The sequence below is a fragment of the Anomaloglossus baeobatrachus genome, chromosome 5, assembly GCF_048569485.1.
Source record: "Anomaloglossus baeobatrachus isolate aAnoBae1 chromosome 5, aAnoBae1.hap1, whole genome shotgun sequence".
NCBI lineage: Eukaryota > Metazoa > Chordata > Amphibia > Anura > Aromobatidae > Anomaloglossus > Anomaloglossus baeobatrachus.
The window spans coordinates 438,523,290-438,546,275 of NC_134357.1; the positions used below are offsets into that span (position 1 = coordinate 438,523,290).

At 46.5% G+C, this 22,986-nt stretch overlaps 1 protein-coding gene across 2 annotated transcripts in view; it reads right to left on the reverse strand.

The window, feature by feature from the left end:
* Positions 1 to 22,986, reverse strand: part of RBBP8NL (RBBP8 N-terminal like) — a 101,589-nt gene that overhangs the window by 3,472 nt on the left and 75,131 nt on the right. Inside the window, exons 7-13 of one of the 2 annotated variants that reach the window (XM_075347772.1) lie at positions 17,724 to 17,881; positions 17,404 to 17,486; positions 15,933 to 16,090; positions 5,221 to 5,962; positions 4,438 to 4,522; positions 4,219 to 4,319; positions 1,622 to 1,727 (exon numbers count right to left, since the gene is read on the reverse strand). In XM_075347772.1, the coding sequence (XP_075203887.1) occupies positions 1,622 to 1,727; positions 4,219 to 4,319; positions 4,438 to 4,522; positions 5,221 to 5,962; positions 15,933 to 16,090; positions 17,404 to 17,486; positions 17,724 to 17,881 (1,433 nt within the window). Of the gene's footprint in view, positions 1 to 1,621; positions 1,728 to 4,218; positions 4,320 to 4,437; positions 4,523 to 5,172; positions 5,963 to 15,932; positions 16,091 to 17,403; positions 17,487 to 17,723; positions 17,882 to 22,986 lie in introns of both variants that reach the window. The other variant, XM_075347771.1, reaches the window with a different exon arrangement.

The window sequence follows — 22,986 nt, forward strand, 5'->3', positions numbered from 1 at the left end:
CTTGCCCTAACCCTGGCCTGAAGTGGTGTGCATGCTATGAGTGTGTGGACAACTGCCTGAGCTCCCTCCTTACCAAGGAATGGGGTACCACACCTCTGGCTGAGGTGCAGTACCTCTGTGGCGACTGGACCCTCAGGGGAGCCACAAAGCCAGCGTTGGGCGCAGTGAAAGTAGAAGTGAGCTTGACTATCCTTTGACACTGAGCATTCATTACCATGTTAGCCCGTCCACACGGGCATGCCTACATGCCAAGGGGGCTGACTAGGAACTAGTGCCCTTGTGACTAGTCCCTCCACTCATTAGCATATCATAAAGGATCTTTAAAAATACTTTTTCTAAAGATCTCTTTATTTATGCTACTAGATACAGGGACAGTTAGGCAGGGATTAGCAATATGCACCCAAAACTGCTCGTGGTTCATATTGCACCTGACAGGGTCCCTTTAAGGTCCTGTGCGCACACTGCATTTTTTGCTGCGAATTTGCCTCGGTTTTTGCTGCAGAAAAGGTGCGGTTTTAGTTCATAACCGTGCTGCAGTCCTTCCCCTGCAAAATCTATGGGAAATCCAAAATACTGTGCACGCACTGCGTTTTTTTTTGCTACTGGTTTTGCTGCAGAATTTCTGCAGCAAAAAAGAATGAGCATGTCACTTCTTTTCCGCAGGTACCTGCGTTTTATCCATAGATAATGGTAAAAAAACGCAGGGAACAACCCGCGGCAAATCCACGGCAAAAACGCAACAAACCACGGCAAACCCCGCAGGTGCGTTTTTTGCCGCGGGTGCGGAATTCTGCCAGAGGGTGTGGATTTTTCTTAAGAAAATAAATTTTCCTAGTGCGCACAGTGCCTTAGTCAGGAAAAAAAAACCAAATGTGTAGACGATATTTTAGATTTTCCTGGTACGGTAAAAGCAGCTTTTCATGTGCATAAAAAAGCCGCAAACAATCGCAATGTGTGAACATAGCCTTAGGCGGGCTTTGCACGTTGCGACATCGCAAGCCGATGCTGCGATGTCGAACGCGATAGTCCCCGCCCCCGTCGCAGGTGCGATATCGTGTGATAGCTGGCTTGGCGAAAATTATCACTACGCCAGCTTCACACGCACTCACCTGCCCTGCGACCGTCGCTGTGGCCGGCGACCCGCCTCCTTCCTAAGGGGGCGGGTCGTGCGGCATCATAGCGACATCACACGGCAGGCGGCCAATAGCGGCGGAGGGGCGGAGATGAGCAGGATGTAAACATCCCGCCCACCTCCTTCCTTCCGCATATCCTACGGAAGCCGCAGTGACGCCGGTAGGAGATATTTCTCGCTCCTGCGGCTTCACACACAGCGATGTGTGCTGCCGCAGGAACGAGGAACAACATCGGACCGTCGCGTCAGCGTAATTATGGATTACGCCGACGCTGCACCGATGATACGATTACGATGATTTTGCGCTCGTTAATCGTATCATCTAGGCTTTACACAGTACGATGTCGCATGCGATGCCAGATATGCGTCACTTTCAATTTGACCCCACCGACATCGCACCTGCGATGTCGTAGTGTGCAAAGCCCGCCTTACTGTATAACAATGTGGTGTTCGGTTCTGTGTAACGCTCTCAGACTTCTAAACTGTTACCTGGATTCAGTCTCTTCTTCCACCTGGCTTTATCTGGGATCCTCTCATTGGCTTTACTTTCTCTCACCACATCTGCTAGGGTGTGTTCTGGGCTTTCCATTTCTCCCTTTTAGAGAGATGAATATGAGATGTACCTCCATGATTAGAGATATACACACACACACACAATACACTACAGATGCACATACTCATACACTACACACAATAAATACAGTATATGCATAGACGTACACAGAGGTGTATCTAGGTTTTCCAGCATCAGGGGCAAGAATTCAGTTTGGCGCCTCCTCTCCCCCACAAGCGGTTTGAGTATTCTTCATGTGACCACTCATTCATACTGACGAGCTGCTCTTTAGAATTCTCTCAATGTTCAATGTGTAAAACTACAACTCCTGCTTCATAGAAGCAGGAAGAAAACGTAGATGTTACGTATAAAAACCGCATGAGTGGAGAGGTTATGCGACGACTAGAGATGAGCAGACCCGTGGAAGGACTTACGTTAAAAGTTTGGTTCAGACCCGGACTTGACCATGGACCCCGAATCCAATGTAAGTCAATGGAGACCCAAACTTCTGTGCTGTAAAATGGCTGTAAAATGGTTCTGCCTATTTTTGATACCCAGCGCAGGTAAAGCAAAATTGCGGGCTGAAACCCTCAGCTGTCTGCTATACCGTAGCTGGTTATTAATATAGATGGGATCCCATGGTGTTTTTTATTTATTATTTAAATAAATGTCAAAAAACTGCATGGGGTCAACCTTATTTTTGATAAGAAGCCAACGTAAAGTAGACAGCTGAGGGCTGATATTATCAGGCTGGGAAGGTCCATGATTATTTGGCTCTTACCAGCTTAAAAATATCAGCCGCCCCATAAGTGGCACATCCATTAGATGGAAAAATTCTAGCACCTTTCCTGGCTCTTGCTGATTGCCCAGGTGCGGTGACAGTTGGGGTAATATTTTTGGGGTTGATGTCAACTGTGAATTGACAGCTGGCATCAAAGGCCATGGGTAAGTAATGGACCTGAGTGTCCATTAGACAGCAAGTGTACAGTTCAAATAAATAAACACACACACACACACGAAGAAAAAAAGTTTATCTGAATAAACACTCCCCCACATGCCCTCATTCACCAATTTATTGAATAAAAAAAACCCTCGATGTTCTGACGTAATCCGGTTGGTGAATGAATACTCCCTCACACTCCCTCATTCACCAGTTTATTAATTAGAAAATATCCTTGAAGTTCCAATGTAATCCAATGGAGTCCATCTATTCCTATGGAGCTTCATTCTGAGATTGTGCTCTGAACAAGGCTGCATAGGTCACTGACAGTCAGCAGCAGCCTGGAATTTCTCATGAGCGGAGACATCACTGAGTTACTGACATCACCATTGGCAGTGACCTATGGATCCTTGTTCTGAGAACGTTTTCAGAATGAAGCTCCATAGGAATCGTTGGGTGTCATAGGACATTACACCATTGGATTACGTTGGAACTACAAAGATTTCTCTGTATTCCATTGGATTATGTCGGAACTTCCAGGATTTCTTTTTACTTAATAAATTGGGGGAAAAGGCAGTTAGTGGGGGGAGTTTTTATTCAACAATTAGATCACATCGGAACTTTGAGGATTTTTTTTATTCAATAAATTGGTGAACGAGGACGTGTGTGGGAGTGTTTATTCAAAAAAACTTTTTCGTCCTGTGTGGGTTTTTTTTTACTCTATACTTTCCAGGTTATTAATTGGAAGGGTCTATCCATTTCTAATCCCTGGGCTTGATGCCAGCTGTCAATTCACAGCTCACATCAAACCCAAAAGTGTTACCCAATTGCCACAGCACCAGGACAATTAGCACGTGTAATGGATGAGCCACTTCTGGGAGGGCTGCTATTTTTAGGCTGGGATGGGCCAAATAACCAAGGATCTTCCTAGCTTGATAATATAAGCCCTCAGCTGTCTGCTTTACCTTGGCTGGTTATCAAAATTAAGGTGGAGCCTACGTAGTTTTTCTTATTTATTTAAATAATTTAAAAAAAACAAACAAAAAAAAAACAGCTTGGGAGCCCCTCTATTTTTGATAACCAGCCAAGGTAAAGCTGACAGCTGAGGGTTGCTGCCTGAAATTTTCTGCTTTACCTGCTCTGGCTTCAGCGCACGTAATTAATTTTTTTTTTTAATTATTTCCTATCCACATTTGTATGTGGGACCATTATCCTCATTTTACTTCATTTTGCAGCCCCCTAGCGTGTACTATGAGCATTTTACAGCACGGCGGTTCGGGTCTCCATTTTGTTATATAGGGTCCGGGGACAAGTTCGGCTAAAGTCAAAGTCCTGAACCGCCAAACTTTTAACTAAAGTCTGGCTGAAGTCGGTGAACCCAAACTTCCACGGGTTCGCTCATCCTTAATTGTAATGAATATGTCTACACTGTATATATCATATCATATTTTGGAGGCACTTTGGTGATGCATGTGTCTACACTGTAAAGGGCTGCAAATGACAGGTGCTCTGTATGGTGATGCATGTGGCTACACTGTATATGAGGGCCAGTGACACACTACATATATCATATTTTACGTCTTGCACCCAGACCTCACTGTCTGATGAGTTGGATTCTTCTTCCAGGTCTTGTTGTGGGGAGTTCCTGTCATGTTGTGGGGAGTTTCTGTCTGTCATTGCTTCTTCATCCTCATCTAATGATACATAATAGTAATGTTATATGACGCATGTACAGTTCAGTCTGCAGACAGCAGAGATTTGTTGCAGTGAAACAGGAATCAAACATTACCATTCCCCTCTCTCTGTACTCACCTGAGTCTCTGTGTCTTTTGTGCCCCTTTCTTAGTCTCTTTGTAGTAGATAATTCTCTGTCTTCTTGTGAAACCAGATTACAGTCCTAATGAGAAGCACAAAAAAGCCATTAAAACATTTTGTCTCTGCATTCTTGCCCATGGTTGTGTTGGGTATTGCAGCTCAGCCCCATTCACTTCAATACTGAAATACCAGTCATTGCCTCTTTTTTTAAGTGTTTGAGTAATGTGGACCCCGAGGGCCATGAGGTGGGGGAAGACAGAGCCCTAAGGTGCTGGAGCCCAGTAGTGGTTATTACGCCTACATATGCTAATACAACTATTGGGCAAAGCTGAACATGTGTTATAGCGCTTTGGAGAAGGGAGAGAATAGCGGTAAAGGCTCATCTACATACGGCACCACCTAGTTACATCTTCTTGATGTCAGACCGGCAGACATGATAGACACAGTTAGATATGCCAAAAATATGCTATAGCTGAACAGGCTTTTCTCTTATTTGGATGCATGCCTACTATGTAATTTTTTTAATTTATTTTTTGGGGGGGTAGAGGTTATCTGACAAACAGCACCACTCCTATTCATCGGCCTTGTCTATTTTTGCACGATCTGCAATACCAGATGCATCTATAAACAAAAGTGGATCTGTTTCTTGGAAAGAAGCGGACCTCAGATTTCCGTGGTGTGACCTTCACTCCACCGCAATCAATAAGCTGCACTAAATACATGCTAACTTACAATCACTTTATCTTTTGTGTCTCCCTCTACATCATGTTCGGCCTTCACCTGCGATTTTGTATCTTCCGGACCAGTCCCATGTATGCGGTCAGAACACGATGCCTTGATGGGAGGGGAGGCATTCTGCCTGGACGTTGGGCTCGGTGTATGCCCTCCATAACTATGCCTTTGCTCTTTCTTGATGACATTTCGATGGGCATGGTGACTTTTTTTGGTGTCTGAGAGGTCAAGGGGTGTGTCTGGAGCCTCTTCTTGCTCCTCGGCTCTTGTCTCGGCCTCTTTCTCTTCCCAATCTTGTGCCCCCTCTTCTCTATTTATATGCTTGTTGTTCCTCAAATGAGCACTTAAAACCTGTATCAGGGACATTTCCTTCTCTTCTTGGCTTTCCCTTCGTAGACATTTTTGGACGTCTCCCCTTGAATTTGGTATCCTAAGCCCTTGGCTTTGCTTGGTTAATAAGTAGTGAAGTTTCTCTCTCTGGGTTGCTTGGTTTAGTCGGTTTATTATTCCTTGCTCTCGGACATACAACATGGCTCCTTGTAGCTCTGCCATTGCCACTTTTTCTTCCCAATTATCTTCAGGTCGTTTCCGCTCTAAAGGAATCTCCCGATGTTTGTCTGATAAAATATGAGCGGCCCCCTCACTCTGTAACCCAGTGCCACGTTGTGCCAGATGCTTCTGGATGTAGTGTTGTTTCAAAAGGGCGAATTGTTCTTCTGAGAGCACATGTTTTAAAGGTTCAAACGGGAAAGAGGGTCCACACGGTTCCATTGGGGGTTCCTTGGAATATCTATAGTGGAGTAAACAAGATGCAGTCATTATTAATGAATGAACCTATAAGAAATTTCATTGTACGGGAACCATCATTGAATGGTGTCTAACAGCCTGAAAACTAGAACTCTCAATTACAATTTCATGCTGGGAGTTGTAGTTTTGCAACTGCTTGGAGACTTGGAGCCCTCCCATACTAATGATAATAGTTTCTCTTTACAGAGAGGAGTAGGGTCTCATGAAACCTTTTTGTAAGTATGAGTATCACTTAAAGGGAACCTGTCAACAGTTTTTTGCCCTATAAGATGCGGCCACCACCAGTGGGCTCTTATATACAGCATTCTAACATGCTGTATATAAGAGCCCAGGCCGCTGTGTAGAACATAAAAAACACTTTATAATACTTACTGAAACCGGTCGCTGTGGTGGATGTGGCTGAAATGGGCGTCTTCATCCTTTGGTGCCGACTCCTCCTTTTTCGGCCATCTTTGTCCTCCATCTTCTGAAGCCATGGTGCATGACGCGTCCGACGTCATACACACTCATTGGCATTCAGGTCCCGCGCAGGCGCACTTTTATCTGCCCTGAGCAGGGCAGATCAAAGTATTGTAGTGCGCCTGCGCCTGCGCAGGACCGGCAAGTGTGAATGACATAGATGCGTCATGCACACAGGCTTCAGAAGTAGGATGAAGATGGCCGAAACAGGAGGCACCGGCACCGGAGGTCGAAGACTCCCATTTGAGCCACATCCACCGCAGTGACCGGTTTAGGTGAGTATTATGAAGTGTTTTTTATGTTTTACACGGCGGCCTGGGCTCTTATATACAGCATGTTAGAATGCTGTATATAAGAGCCCACTGGTGGCGGCCGCAGCTTATAGGGCAAAAAACTGGTGACAGGTTCCCTTTAAGATGGAAAGCACCTCCATATCATACAAGCCAGCATCCAACACCACAACCCCCCTTATCTGCCTTCCTAATTACAAGGAATTCTTATTCAGATCAGTAGGGGCATTGTATTCAGCTTTGTTAGTCCTCCAAGGAGAGAATTGTTTTTTCTCTCTCTCTACCTTGCAGGGATGTGCAATATGCTAATTGTAATCCAAATCATGCTCAATAATCATTGCAATAAATTGGTTTTATCTGTGTATTTTTCATTTGTATATAAATTGTTGCTAATTCTTTCATTTGCTATCTATGATTAAGAGCAGTAGACGCTCGAAACGCGTAAGATACCAGATGCCTGTTTGAAAAATTAGTTTTTAATATGCCCTTTTTAATAAATTATTGAAGTTTTTATACAGTCCGGAAGCCGCCTTCCCTTTTTTTCTTGTTGAACTTCAAAATATTAGCGCCACATCTGTTAATAGCGGTAATATTTTGAAGTCCAACAAGAACCGAAAAAGGGCAATTTTGGAATTTTTATTTTTTTCTTGACATTTGGTTCAAACTTTAGATTTTGATCTTACGTTAACCAAAAATGTCAAGAAAAAAAACCCCCGAAATTCCAAAATTGCCATTTTTCGGTCAAAGCACCTCTGCCCAAAAAAAAAACGCAAAGAAAAGCAATCAAATCATTGTATGAACCCTAAAATCAGATAATAAAGTAAACCCTCTGTGAGGTAAATCCGGAGATATGACGATAAATCATGATATTCAAGTTATGTCAGGAAGCCCTCTCCTGGTGTCACCCCCCCTTTCCTTCACACAACTGGTTTAGCAACAAATCCCATGGCCATCTCCTGTGATATGGAGATGAGGTGGTGTGGGAACAATGGACACAGGATGACTCCCTGCCGTCACCCTGTAACAAGAGTTGTATCTCATTAGCAAGGCTATGGAACTAGCAGACAGAACGACTCCAGTAAAAAATGGTTCATATCTCGCAAGCCATATTTCCGATAAATACGGCAACCATAAAAATGGTGTCTCCGCATGCGGACGATGCCGGCACACCCTTTTTATGGGAGCAGGACATTGGGAAATGCCCCACGCGTGATATCAGCCAATGGGGAACTGGCAGGCAGGTCATGAGTCCCCTCGTTCTGTAGCTAAATTCATAACTGTCACAATGAGAGCATTGGCGTCCGCCTACGACGCTCCCAGGCCAAGTTATGGCCATATTCCATGTTGTGGATTTTGTCCATAACTCCAGCCAGGGGTGGAGCAGTGCTCCCTCTGAGGTCACGAAGGTAGGAGGGGACCTGGATTTGTCCAGGTTGATAACCCTACTTCGGCCATTTTCCAGTGTTCTTTCGCTGGGGGTCACGTGCAGGAAACATCTGTGGGAGTTCCTGGAAACCTGGTCTACAGCGCCCCCCTGTGGCCAGACGCACAAGGTAACTGATTGAATTGCATACCTGTCTGTAACCCATGCTTTGCTTGTAACTGTACTCTGACATATGTATATTCTGTAGATTCCCTATTGTATATATTGTAGTTTCTAGTGTGCTTTAGGCTGATTAAATTATATAATTAATCTTGGGCTGTTCTGTTATCTCGATCTTGAATCCCACGTCTGTGTGTTCGGCTAATAGTTACCGTAAATCGGTTGGTGGCAGCGAATTGTGCCAAGGATTATTGTGGGGAGGCCAGTGAGATTCGGGGAGATTTTATATATTCCGCCCGCGGAGGTCGGGGGAATATATACCTTACTCTCACCGGGGACCCTTCAATAATCGGCATAAGTAGTATAGCGGCCTCCTTGCTTATTGTCGGGCAATTCCATAATTGGCCTGACTATAAGAGGGGCGCTAGAGAGCGCGTCACGTGCTCTGTCTGTCGGTCGGGAGGTATAAAGGAGGGGTGACCCCCACTTGTTACCCCCCGATTGTGACGTACTGGTAGCCAGCGCGGGGGATTTCTGAGTGACCCCCCCGGTGGTTTGTGACATATTGGTGGCATAGCGGTGGGATCGAGATAATAGTGTGTGTGAGTGTGAGACCCATACTCCCAGACACTAAAGACTGCCTGCAGCAGCTGTGGCTGCTGGGGTCTTCAGACTAGCTCAACACTAGAGTGTCAGAGTGCAGATACTGTAAGGTGTGTGGAGGCATCAGGTGTCAGTTCTGTGTCAGCGACCAAAAGTCTGCAAGAATGGCTGATGGCACCAGGAGCAGAGCTATGCAACTGGCCAATGCTAAGGCAGGAGCCGAAGAGAGGGAGGACGGTGCTGTGGACAGTAATGAGGAGGTTGCCCACGAGTCCTCCAGGAGCTCGACGCCAGAAAACAGCTCTGCAGAGGACATTGCACAACCTAGCAATTATGGACAAGATGAGGAGCAGCTCACCCAAGGGTCCTCAACGAGCCAGATGCCAGCCCTCCGCTCTGCAATGGACAGTGAATCACCAGGCTCCGCAGCGGGCCGCAGATCACCACGTGCCATTCCACCGAGCCTGGGAGGCTCGGATAGCCTTCTTCAAATGGCTATGGCCCTTCTCCAGGCTGGAGACCAGGAGGGCTACAAGGAACTCCTGGCAGAGCGCAGGGCAGAGCGGCAGGCAGCGCGTGAAGAGCGCCAGGCAGAGCGTGAGGCTGCGGAGCGACGGCAACAGGCAGACCGTGACCACCAGCTGCAGCTAGCTCAGCTCCGGCCCTCATCAGCCACACGTGACCTTCAAGACACCAAACTTCCAAAGGTCCGTGTTGAGGACTTCCCAGTGCTGGAGAAGGATGGAGACTTGGACTCTTTCTTGACTGCTTTTGAACGGACTTGCTTGCAGCACCATCTGGACAAGGAGCAGTGGGCCAAATACCTGACCCCCCGTTTAAGGGGTAAGGCCCTGGATATCCTTGGGGACTTGCCTGCTGAGGCAGATCAGGGCTACGACACCATCAAGCGGGCCCTGATCCAACAGTACAACCTCACCCCAGAGTCCTACCGCAAGAAGTTCCGGAGCCTACAGAAGGGACCAAAGGACTCCTGGGCTGACCACAGGCGGGCACTTGCCCGAGCTGCCGACCACTGGACCCAAGGCCTGCAGCTTTCCACCGGACCGGAGATCCTGGACTTGTTCATCACGGAGCAACTCTTGTGGAACTGCCCTGAGGATCTCCGCCAGTTCATCCGAGACCAGAAGCCAAAGGGGTCCACGGCTACAGCTGCCCTGGCCGATGACTACACCAACAATCGGGCTCCTGAAGCCAGGAGAGCAGCCACCAGCAGCACCTGGAGAGGGGGTAAGATGAATTCTGCGACTGCCCCACCTGCCCCTAGACTGCAGGGGGTGTCCCCCTCAACTCCCCTCTCCAGGCCCGTGGCAGAACCAAGACGGTGCCACCAGTGCAACCTACCTGGACACTTCAAGGCCATGTGCCCTCAGCGTCCCAAGGCCCCGGCTCCGTCCCCGTCCCAAGGGCCGCCCAAGGTGTATTGTGTGGGTGGGGGTGGTGGTAGGTCCCTGGACAGCTTCCAACCTGTCACCGTCGGCCGGTCTGTGACCATAGGACTGCGAGACAGCGCCTCGGAGGTGACTCTGGTGCGGCCTGAGATGGTGTCCCCCCAAGACTTGATCCCTGGAAAAACCCTCGCTGTCTCCGGGATTGGAGGCATTGACCCGGCGCTGCCTGTTGCGGACATTTATGTGGACTGGGGCGCAGGGCGAGGGGTGAGGGAGGTGGGGGTAACTGATCGGATCCCTGCAAACGTGCTACTTGGGACAGATTTGGGGCAGATAACCTCCCAGTTTGGGCCCCCACCAAGGGCTGAACCTTCAGCCCGTACTGACATGACTCCTGACAATGTTAATGTGTTATCTATGAATGATGTGAGAGAGGGGGGAGTGAACTCTGATATTTCTGCTTGCATAGACACCATAGACACACACACAGCTGCAGCTGCGACAGGGGAGGGGGTCAGAGAAAGGTGTGACAATGCCTCTACAAGTAATCAGCCTGTGAGCTGGGATCTGTTGCCCTCTGCAGGGATAAGCAGAGAGCAGGGTGCTGCAGGGGGAGGACCAGTGTGTGGGGTGGGGGCTACCACAGCAAATGTGGGGTCCCCAGAGATTTCACAGCGGGGTTCTGTTGCTGCAGGAGGGGAACAGGCAGGTGAGATTGGGGCCGGTCCAGGAGCGGAAGTGCTCCCAGGTAAGATCTCGGTGCATGGTTCCCCCACAACCGGGGTGTCAGGAAGCCAGGTAGGTCTGCCTGAACCGGCGACTTGGTCAGGAACGGAGGAGGAGCAGGCACGACCCACGGTCGCAGCGGCTGTGGCCGCTGTCACCCGCAGTGGGAGTGCTGGAAGCCAAGGGGCCTCCCGGAGGTCCGATAGCTCTTCCCCTTCTGACCAAGTGGCAGCCGAGTCAGGTGGAGGCCAGGACACAGGTCCCGGGGTACTGACCGAAGATGTGACAGTCTCGTCGATTCTGGCCACATCTAGTCAGGGGTTTCAGGCAGCGTCAGAAGCTGACGACAGCCTGAAAGCTCTTAAGGAGCAGGCGGCACAGCCTCCCTCGGACTCGGACCCGGAGCGAGTGGTCTGGGACCAAGGACGGCTGTACCGGGCCACGGTCCAGCAGGGTTCACCGGAGGCGTGGCCCAGGGACCGACAGTTGGTGGTACCCTATCCGTTCCGGACGGAGTTGTTGCGGATCGCACATGAGATTCCGATGGCCGGACACCTAGGGATCGCTAAGACCAAGGCCAGGTTAAACCAGCATTTCTACTGGCCAAAAATGGGGGCCGATGTGGCTGCCTACTGCCGTTCGTGTGAAACCTGTCAGAGAGTGGGGAAGGCGGGGCCACGCCCCAAAGCCCCACTGGTATCTCTGCCCATCATCGATGAGCCTTTCAGGAGGGTGGCTGTGGATCTGGTCGGCCCGCTGGCCATCCCCAGCAGCTCCGGGAAACGCTTCATACTGACGGTAGTGGACTATGCCACCCGGTACCCAGAAGCAGTGGCCTTGTCGTCCATTCGGGCTGACAAGGTGGCCACCGCATTGCTGGAGATTTTCTCCCGAGTGGGTTTTCCCCAGGAAATGCTCACTGACCGGGGGACCCAATTCATGTCCCAGCTGATGGAGGCCCTCTGTAAGCAAGTCCAGGTGCGACATCTGGTGGCCAGCCCGTACCATCCACAGACTAATGGCCTGTGCGAGCGGTTCAATGGCACCTTAAAGCAGATGCTTAAGATGTTGGTCGACTCCCATGGGCGTGACTGGGAGCGGTATCTCCCACACCTGTTATTTGCTTACCGGGAGGTTCCACAGGCCTCAACAGGATTCTCACCGTTTGAGCTCCTGTACGGGCGACGTGTGCGGGGCCCCCTGGCTCTGGTGAAAGAGGCTTGGGAAGGGGATTTGGCCACCCCTGGAGTGTCGGTTATCGAGTATGTCATGCGCTTCCGGGACAAAATGCAGGCCTTGACGCAACTGGTACACGACAATATGGCTCAAGCCCAGGCCGATCAGAAGCGTTGGTACGACCAGAACGCTTGTGAGAGGACCTACCAAGTGGGTCAAAAGGTGTGGGTACTGGTCCCCGTACCACAGGACAAGCTTCAGGCAGCCTGGGAAGGCCCATACCTCGTGTACCAGCAGCTCAACCCTGTGACGTACCTGGTCACCCTGGACCCTGCCCGTGGAAGGCGGAAGCCCTTCCATGTGAACATGATGAAGGCACATCATGAGCGGGAGGCATGTGCGCTCCCCGTGTGCAACCTGCCCGAGGAGGGAGAAGCGGAAACCCTCTTGGATATGCTAGCCCAGGTTAGGGCAGGCGGATCCATTGAGGATGTGGAGGTTGGCCACCAGCTCTTGGAGGACCAACGGTCCCAGCTGTGGGCCACCCTACACCCCTTCCGGGGGTTGTTTACCAACCAGCCCGGAAGGACTGACTTGGCTGTCCATCACGTGGACACTGGGGATCATCCCCCGATCCGGCGTTCAGCATATCGGGTCTCCCTGGAGGTGCAGCAACACATGCGCCAGGAGATTGACGAGATGCTGAAGCTGGGGGTGATCCAGGCATCCAACAGCGCTTGGGCCTCGCCTGTAGTCCTCGTCCCTAAGAAGGACCGAACCACTCGGTTCTGCGTGGACTACAGGGGGCTCAATGCTGTCACGGTCGCCGATGCGTACCCAATGCCACGCATCGATGACCTGCTCGATCAGTTGGCCGGGGCTCAGTACCTGACCATCATGGACCTGAGCCGGGGATATTGGCAGATCCCCCTGACTCGCAAGGCCAGGGAACGCTCTGCCTTTATTACCCCATTTGGACTGTACGAGTCCACGGTGATGCCATTCGGGATGAGGAATGCCCCTGCCACTTTCCAGCGGATGGTCAACACCCTGCTCAAGGGACTTGAAGGGTACGCGGCCGCGTACCTGGATGACATTGCCGTCTTCAGTCCCACCTGGGAGGACCACCTAGAGCATCTAGCACAGGTGCTCAGGCGGATCCACCAGGCAGGTTTGACCATCAAGCCGGGAAAGTGTCAGCTGGCCATGAGCGAGGTCCAGTACCTCGGTCACCGGGTAGGTGGGAGAACACTGAAGCCCGAGCCTGAGAAAGTGGAGGCCATCGCATCCTGGCCCACCCCCAGGACCAAGAAGCAGGTGATGTCCTTCTTGGGGACCGCTGGGTACTATAGGAGGTTTGTTCCATGCTATAGTAGCCTGGCAAAGCCCCTGACGGACCTCACCAAGAAGAAGCTGCCCTCTGCAGTCGATTGGACAATGGACTGCGAGACAGCCTTCCGGGCCCTAAAGGACGCCCTGTCCAGCCCGCCCGTGCTACAAGCAGCCGACTTCACGCGGCCGTTTGTAGTACAGACCGACGCCAGTGACTTCGGCCTCGGTGCGGTGCTCAGCCAGGTGGACTCTGCGAGCCAAGAGCACCCAGTCTTGTACCTGAGCAGGAAGCTGTTACCGAGGGAAGTGGCCTATTCCACAATGGAGAAGGAGTGCCTGGCCATAGTGTGGGCCCTGCAGCGTCTGCAACCCTATCTATACGGGCGCCACTTCATCGTGGAGACGGACCACAACCCCCTCAGCTGGTTGCACACCGTCTCTGGGACGAATGGGCGACTGTTGCGATGGAGCCTTGCGCTCCAGCAATACAACTTCACCATTCGCCACAAAAGGGGCCGTGACCACGGTAACGCAGACGGGCTGTCCCGACAAGGAGAGGTCGCGGACGGGCGCACGGGGGAACACCGGAGTGTGCTGCCCCCTAGCGCCCTCAAAAGGGGGGAGGTGTGAGGTAAATCCGGAGATATGACGATAAATCATGATATTCAAGTTATGTCAGGAAGCCCTCTCCTGGTGTCACCCCCCTTTCCTTCACACAACTGGTTTAGCAACAAATCCCATGGCCATCTCCTGTGATATGGAGATGAGGTGGTGTGGGAACAATGGACACAGGATGACTCCCTGCCGTCACCCTGTAACAAGAGTTGTATCTCATTAGCAAGGCTATGGAACTAGCAGACAGAACGACTCCAGTAAAAAATGGTTCATATCTCGCAAGCCATATTTCCGATAAATACGGCAACCATAAAAATGGTGTCTCCGCATGCGGACGATGCCGGCACACCCTTTTTATGGGAGCAGGACATTGGGAAATGCCCTAGGCGTGATATCAGCCAATGGGGAACTGGCAGGCAGGTCATGAGTCCCCTCGTTCTGTAGCTAAATTCATAACTGTCACAATGAGAGCATTGGCGTCCGCCTACGACGCTCCCAGGCCAAGTTATGGCCATATTCCATGTTGTGGATTTTGTCCATAACTCCAGCCAGGGGTGGAGCAGTGCTCCCTCTGAGGTCACGAAGGTAGGAGGGGACCTGGATTTGTCCAGGTTGATAACCCTACTTCGGCCATTTTCCAGTGTTCTTTCGCTGGGGGTCACGTGCAGGAAACATCTGTGGGAGTTCCTGGAAACCTGGTCTACAGCGCCCCCCTGTGGCCAGACGCACAAGGTAACTGATTGAATTGCATACCTGTCTGTAACCCATGCTTTGCTTGTAACTGTACTCTGACATATGTATATTCTGTAGATTCCCTATTGTATATATTGTAGTTTCTAGTGTGCTTTAGGCTGATTAAATTATATAATTAATCTTGGGCTGTTCTGTTATCTCGATCTTGAATCCCACGTCTGTGTGTTCGGCTAATAGTTACCGTAAATCGGTTGGTGGCAGCGAATTGTGCCAAGGATTATTGTGGGGAGGCCAGTGAGATTCGGGGAGATTTTATATATTCCGCCCGCGGAGGTCGGGGGAATATATACCTTACTCTCACCGGGGACCCTTCAATAATCGGCATAAGTAGTATAGCGGCCTCCTTGCTTATTGTCGGGCAATTCCATAATTGGCCTGACTATAAGAGGGGCGCTAGAGAGCGCGTCACGTGCTCTGTCTGTCGGTCGGGAGGTATAAAGGAGGGGTGACCCCCACTTGTTACCCCCCGATTGTGACGTACTGGTAGCCAGCGCGGGGGATTTCTGAGTGACCCCCCCGGTGGTTTGTGACACCCTCACACCACTCTATCAATGGTAAAACAAAATAGGAAAATATCCGGATATGGCAACACAATTTTAAATTCAGAATTTTTTAAAGCCAATACAATAAAAAAACTTATAATTTTTTGTATCATTATAATCATACTGGCCTGGAGAGTTGTACTGCCAGGTAACTTTTAATGCTCAATGGATGCCCTGAAAATTAACCTATAAAAAAGTATGGCGGAATTGCATTTTTTGTAACTTCACTTTTTTTCCGTTTTTCAACACATTATATGGTAAATTGCATGGTGTCATAACTAACTCTCATATGGCCAAGGCAACGGAAAAAAGAATACGGGTTTCGGAAAGATGGAAGGAAGAAACAAAGTTGCAATAACGAAAATTAGCTTAAGAAACTAATGATATTTTCAGCCATAAAAATATATCACTCACACTCAGAATCTATATACCTAACACCCCCACAGAGCCATGTAATGCCATCCTATATATTTTTAAACTCCAGTATATAAAGCAGGTAACTCACGATTCGTAGTTTGGGCTCCGCCTATGGATGGGTGATGGTAGCACGCTGGGGGCGCTCTTCACTCCTGGTCTCATTACAGCAATGGTCCCGTGGAGCTGGTTTGATATTCTTTGCTGGTTCTGTGTGCTCAGGAAAAGTTTCTGCACCCCAGACATAGTCTAGAGAATAACATACAATTAGCTGTAGGTCCACCCTGGGTCATCACAACCTAGACTTGTATTTTGCCATTTTAGACCTTACAGAGATATTCAGCCACTAGAGGAGTCCAAATATCAGTGGGGCTGGTGGACATAAATGATGTCAGGGACCAGAAGAATCGGGGGGAGTTGAATTTCAGTGTATAATTGTTAAGGGAAATAAATCACTGCAAGAGTTGTCTGAGAGCAGCTTACTCCCCTGTATCCATTGAAAAAACATGAATGCTCAACTGAGCGGAGCGTGCATGTGTATGGTGATGTTAGACAAAATTTTCGGATGGAAGCATATAATGCATAGCCCATCATAACTGATGGACTCTGAGGGTCATTGAACACTTAGTTGGGCAATGGCAATCTAATATATAAAGCTAGCTGAATGAATGTATGTATGTATGTATGTATGTATGTATGTATGTATGTATATATGTGTGTGTGTGTGTGTGTGTGTGTGTGTGTGTCCAGGATTGGCATCTGCATCGTCACAGCTACAACCACAAAATTTTGCACACACACACTTCTGGACCCCGAGAGCATCATAGGCTATGTTTTGAGGGGAAATTTTAACCCCGCGCTTTACAGTTATTCACCAAAAAACCTGCCTCCATTAAAGCGAATGGAGCTGGGAGCCACAGTGCAGCCAGAACTTCAGAAGAATGCGCAGCCACGCCCTTAAATGGAATTTTGGCATGTCACAATGCAGCCAGAGAAAGACAGACACAGACAGGGTAAGAGACAGACACAAAGACAGACACAGACAAAGAGACAGACTGACAGGGAAAGAGAGACAGGGAAAGAGAGGGAAAGAGACAGACAGGGTAAGAGACAGACAAAGAGACAGACACAGGGAAAGAGACAGAGGGAAAGAGACAGACAGGGAAAGAGAGGGAAAGAGACAGAGATAGACAGACAGGGAAAGAGATAGCTAGACAGACAGGGAAAGAGATTGAGACAGACGGAGAAGAAAGACAGAGACAGTCAGAGACAGACAGAGACAGACAGGGAAAGAGAAAGACAGACAAAGAGAGAGAGAGAGACAGAGAGATATATACAGAGGGGGAGACAGACATTATAATTACATTTATATCTATTTTTTTTTCGGTTTTTGTGTGCAGAATACATTTTTGTTAATACATTCTATTTTGTTAACAGCAGTTATTAACCCGGGCGAAGCCGGGTAGTACAGCTAGTTATTCTATAAATTCCTGGCCTTATAGGAAATGATGATATATTATAGAAGTATGATTATGGATTATTTGTGGTCACACATATCATACCATGTCAGCCTGGCGAGCGTCATTATCCAGCCCCTGTAAATGCTTCACTGCTGGCGACAGTCTTAGGATGGCTGCACATGTTTCTGACATAAAAATATAGGATGTAAGCGTTATGCCGTTATCAAATCAGTTTCCCATTCACACAAACGTCCTGCTATACGTTGGCAGATCTCTTATGGTTATGGAGGCATGAAAGGATCATGTTGGATTTTATCAAGCCTGATGCTTTGTCCTCCAAGAAGATAAGCAGCGACAGAATTGTCTGGCAGCCACTTATCTCCTTACTTTAGCTGACAGATCTCAAAAGTGTAGTGTCTGACCTTCAGTCGTTTGACGTTCAGGGATCATTTCTGGCGTCTCCCCGTCTTTGTTGGTCTTTTCAGTGCAGTTTTTCTGATTTGCGGTGGAGAGTCCGGGCTGCTGTGCCTCGGGGGTGACACTGTTTTCAGGGGTTTGACTCCTGGACCTGCTCCTGTCGCTAAAAATATTAGAATATTTTATTTATACCCTGTTTTGTTTCGAATATACTGGTTATTTTATATTTTTCTATTTAAAATGATAGTTGATTGCAAATAACCATATACGTATTCAGGATACAAGCAAAGAAGAATGCGTTTTTGACTTTGAAAAAGACATATTAGCCAAAAACACGTTCCTTCTTTGCTTGTATCCTGAATACTTATGGAATAGATCCCTTCTAATCGTTTATGAAGTTTGGAGTGCCGATCCTTTATTTGCTACATCCTGGGACGAAGTAAAAAAAAAATAAAAAAAATTAAAAAATTGTAAAAAAAAAATAAAATAAAAAATGCTAATTTTTTTCTACCAATAAATATGAAAATTTATGTTCAAACAAAAAAGTACACATTTTTAGTATTGGCGTATTCAGAACGACCCGCTCTATGAAACTGCCACACTAGTTAACCCCTTCTGTAAACACTGTAAGAAAATAAATAAAACAATACGGCAAAAAATGCTGCTTCTTCATTGTACCTACGAAAAATAAAGTGAAAAAACGCAATAAAAAAGTTCCATGCAAGTAAATATGGCATCGCTGAAAAAGTCATCTCATCCTGCAAAAAATAAGCCCACACTGAGCTTCATCCGAAGAAAATAAAAAAGCTATAGGTTTCAGAATATAGTGATGCAAAAGCAATAATTTTTCTATAAAATAGTTTTGTGTAAAAGTGGAAAACATTAAAAAATGAATGTGACATTTATATAAATTGTATTGACCCGAAAAATAAAGCTGTTTTATTAATTTTTACTACACGATGAACATAAAAAAAAAATCCCCCACAAAAATACCTGAATTACTCTTTTACGTTCAAAACCGGAATAGCTGGCTATCAACACATAAATGTGCCTGAAAATACCAATAAAAATGTCAACTCATCACGCAAAAAACAAGCCCTCACATGACTCTTGGCAGAAATACAGAATAATTATAGGTCTCAAGATATAGAGATACAAAACTTTTTAAAAAAGAAAAAAAGAAAAAAAAAGTTTTTTAGTGTGCAATAGTAGCTAAACATAAAAACTTCATAATCCAATATCACTGTAATTATACGAAGAATAAAGTCGCCTAATCAATTATACTACATGAATGGCGTAAAAAATTCTATGCAATTCTTGACCTGCTATTGATTTGTTCATTCTCCGTCGCAGTTCGCAGTAAGGCTTGGCTCACATTTATCCTGTGCTCTATGCTAAACACTTACATCAGGTTTCCGTGTAAATCTCTAAAATACGTGATTCACACAGCACCCCTGACAGAGGATTCCCTATAATAAGGCAGATGGAGTCACAGTAGTCTGTGCTATGATCCGCTGGTGTCCGTCTTTTCAAGGGTGCATAAAAGCACAACCACAGTTTTGTTCACTTCTGAAAAGGACAACGCTGAACAGAGGCCAAATGAAGTCCAGAGTAATACTGCTGCTTCATTATACTGAAGGGATCCATTGGGAAGGTCATCTGAATCACGTCATTCCTTTCTGAGTTTTGCCCTGTGCCTCAAAATTAGTTTTCATTCACAGATTGGGTGCTGGCAAACTCAGGAGAAATTTCAGAACAAATTGAATTGTTTGTTTTCTCCCTTTACCCCTTTTGAAAATTAAAAATTTGGGTCCAAATCAAAGTTTTAGTGGAAAAAAATGGTAATTTTCATTTACGCAGCCCAATGTTATACAATTCTGTGCATTGTTTGAGGGTTAAAAATGCTCAATGATGCCCCAGATGAATTCCCCGAGAGGTATAGTTTCCAAAATAGGGTTGGATTTGGGGTTTTCATGTGTTTTGTCATTTCAGGGCCTCTTCAAATGTGACATAGTGTCTGCTACCTATTGCATCCAAAATGGCACTCCTTCCCTTCCAAGCCCTGCCGTACACCCAAATAGTAGTTTTCTACCACATATGTATACAGCAGAAATTGCATAACAAATTGTATGGTGCATTTTCTCCTGCTACCCTTGTGAAAATAAAAGATTTGGGGTTAAAGCAACATTTTTGTGGGAAAAAGTAAATTTTTCATTTTTTCCTTCCACATGGCTTTAATTCCTGTTAAGCACGTGAAGGGTTAATAAACTTCTTGGATGTGGTTTTGAGCAGTGTGAGGGGTGCAGTTTTTAGAATGTCACTTTTGGGTATTTTCCGCCACCTATGCTTCTCAAAGTCACTTCAAATGTGATGTGGTCCCTAAAAAAATTAATTTTGTAAATTTTGTTGGAGAAACGAAAAATTGCTGATAAACTTTTAACCCTTCTAACGTCCTAAAAATTAAAAAAAAAATAAAAAATTAGGTTTAAAATATTGAGCTAATATAAAGTAAAAATGTGGTAAATGTTATTTATTAACTATTTCGTGTGACAGAACTCTCTGGTTTAAGGGCATAAAAACTGAAAGTTTGAAAATTGCGAAATTGTAAATTGTTTTTGCCAATTTTCACAAATAAAGGCAAAAATATCATCCTAAATTTCCCACTAGCAAAGTACAAATGTGTCACGAAATAAGATTCTCAGAGTCACCGGGATCTTTTGCAGCGTTACAGAGTTACATCATAAAGTGACACTGGTTAGAAATGAAAAAAATTGGCCTGAAGGTGAAAACAGGCTTGGGGGTGGAAGGGTTAAAATTATAATAGTAGTACTACAGCAGCCTCTAGTGGCAATAGTTAATACTGCAGGTATGCATTCAATTGTATATAGATAGAAAAAACTATGGGGAGGAAAAAATTGAGTTACTTGAACATATAGTGACATTTGCAAGGAGTAGTCGGGTTTATTCCCACCCTCCTTACCAAAAAATTGTGAAATAATATATTTACCTGGTTATTATAGAAAATGTCTCTGTTGCTCAAAACAAAGTGATTACACTGGAAACAAACGTTGCCCGATTACAGACTGGTGGAACCTGTTCTACACAACGTGTACACACCCTTACATCTTATTATATGCTAACATATGGATTTAGTCCAGGGAATTTCCTACAATGGCGAGCTTTGTTCAGAGCTAGGGACCACTTAACACAGAGCAGATGAATCGCTCACTAATCCCTCCCACGAGGGGCTGCAGATGCTATTGTTGCAGCTATAGTATCTCAGTTTGGACTCAGCAGTGCCATCTGAATCTCCGACCATTCCTAAAAATAAGCCTTGTATTGTACCTCCCATAAGTTTCAGTTTTCGGAATATGGTGCTGTGTGAGGGCTTGTATTTATACCCTGAGCTGACATTTTCACTCATGCCATTTTGGGGTAGATTCGAAAATTTGATCGCCTCCTATTGCATTTAATTAACAACAAAAAATGTTTTAATTTATTTTATATTTTGATAGATCAAACTTTTACGATACCAAATGTGTTTTTTTATTGCTTTCTATTTAATGGGTTAAAGGAGGGGTGATTAACTGTTTTTATATTTTCATATTTTTTCACTTTTCTCACTATTTACTGTAGTTACCAGGGCTGTGGAGTCGGTAAGCCAAACCTTCGACTCCGACTCCGACTCCTCAAATTCTCTTGCACCGACTCCGACTCCGGCTCCGGCTCCGACTCCGGCTCCGACTCCGACTCCGGCTCCGACTCCGGCTCCTACATATATTGCTTATAGTTAGGTGAAAAATTTATTGTAGTACATGAATATGTGTATGTGAACATCAGACATTTAATAATTTTTATGATACAATAATCAAGATATTTGGATAGAACATAAAATATATTTATTGGAATACAACTTTAAAACACAAAAAACTGTAATAAATTGTAAATATGTAATACACTATGTAATATACAGTAGATTACATATATATCTTGTGTGTGTATATACACTGTGTGTGTATATATATATATATATATATATATATATATATATTACATATTTACAATTTATTAGTTTTTTGTGTTCTAAAGTTGTATTCCAATAAATATTTTATGTTCTGTCCAAATATCTTGATTATTGTATCATAAAAACAATTAAATGTCTGATGTTCACATTGTACTACAATAAATGTTTCACTTAAATATAAGCATTATACTAAATGTTATTATTTAGTAAAATATTCAGCACATTCTGCATTGCACTCCTGTCCCCAATTTATTATATATTTTAGGAGTCGGAGTCGGTGCATTTTATACCGACTCCGACTCCACCAAAATGAGCTCCGACTCCGACTCCACGACTCCGACTCCACAGCCCTGGTAGTTACTAGTCCTTGTAACCTGCGATCATCCGATCACTTGTACTATACACAGCAGTGCATCAGTACTGCTGTGTATAGCGAAAATCACGATCTCCTATGAACACTAGCTACAGGCTAACTTTCACAGGAGTAATGTAATGACAGGCACAGGGGTCTTCAGCAGACATGGCAACACATCGGCGATGACATAATGGACAGCATGTCCACGACGATCTGACCTTATCAGGATCGCTGTTGCGTCGTTACATGGTCGCTGGTGAGCTGTCAAACAGGCAGATCTCACCAGCGACCAGTGACCAGCCCCCAGCCAGCAGCGACGCGTGGAAGCGATGCTGCGCTTGGTAACTAAAGTAAATATCGGGTAACCAAGCAAAGTGCTTCGCTTGGTTACCCGATATTTACCTTGGTTACTAGCGCACACCGCTTAGCGCTGGCTCCCTGCACTCATAGCCAGAGTACACATCGGGTTAATAGGCAAACCGCTTTGCTTATAGTTACCCGATGTGTACCTTGGCTACGTGTGCAGGGAGCAGGCAGCCGGCTTCAAGAAGCTGCGTGCGGACGCTGGTAACGAAGGTAAATATCGGATAACCAAGCCTTTGCTTGGTTACCCGATATTTACCTTGGTTACCAGCGTCCACAGAAGCCGGCTCCCTGCACATTCAGTTCGATGCTTTCTCGCTGTCACACACAGTGATGTGTGCTTCACAGTGGGAGAGCAACGACCAAAAAATGGTCTAGGACATTCAGCAACGACCGGCGACCTCACAGCAGGGGCCAGGTCGTTGCTGCATGTCACACACAGCGACATCGCTAGCAACATCGCTGCTACGTCACAGAAAATGGTGACTTAGCAGCGACGTCATCATCGCTGTCGTTGTGTGTGACA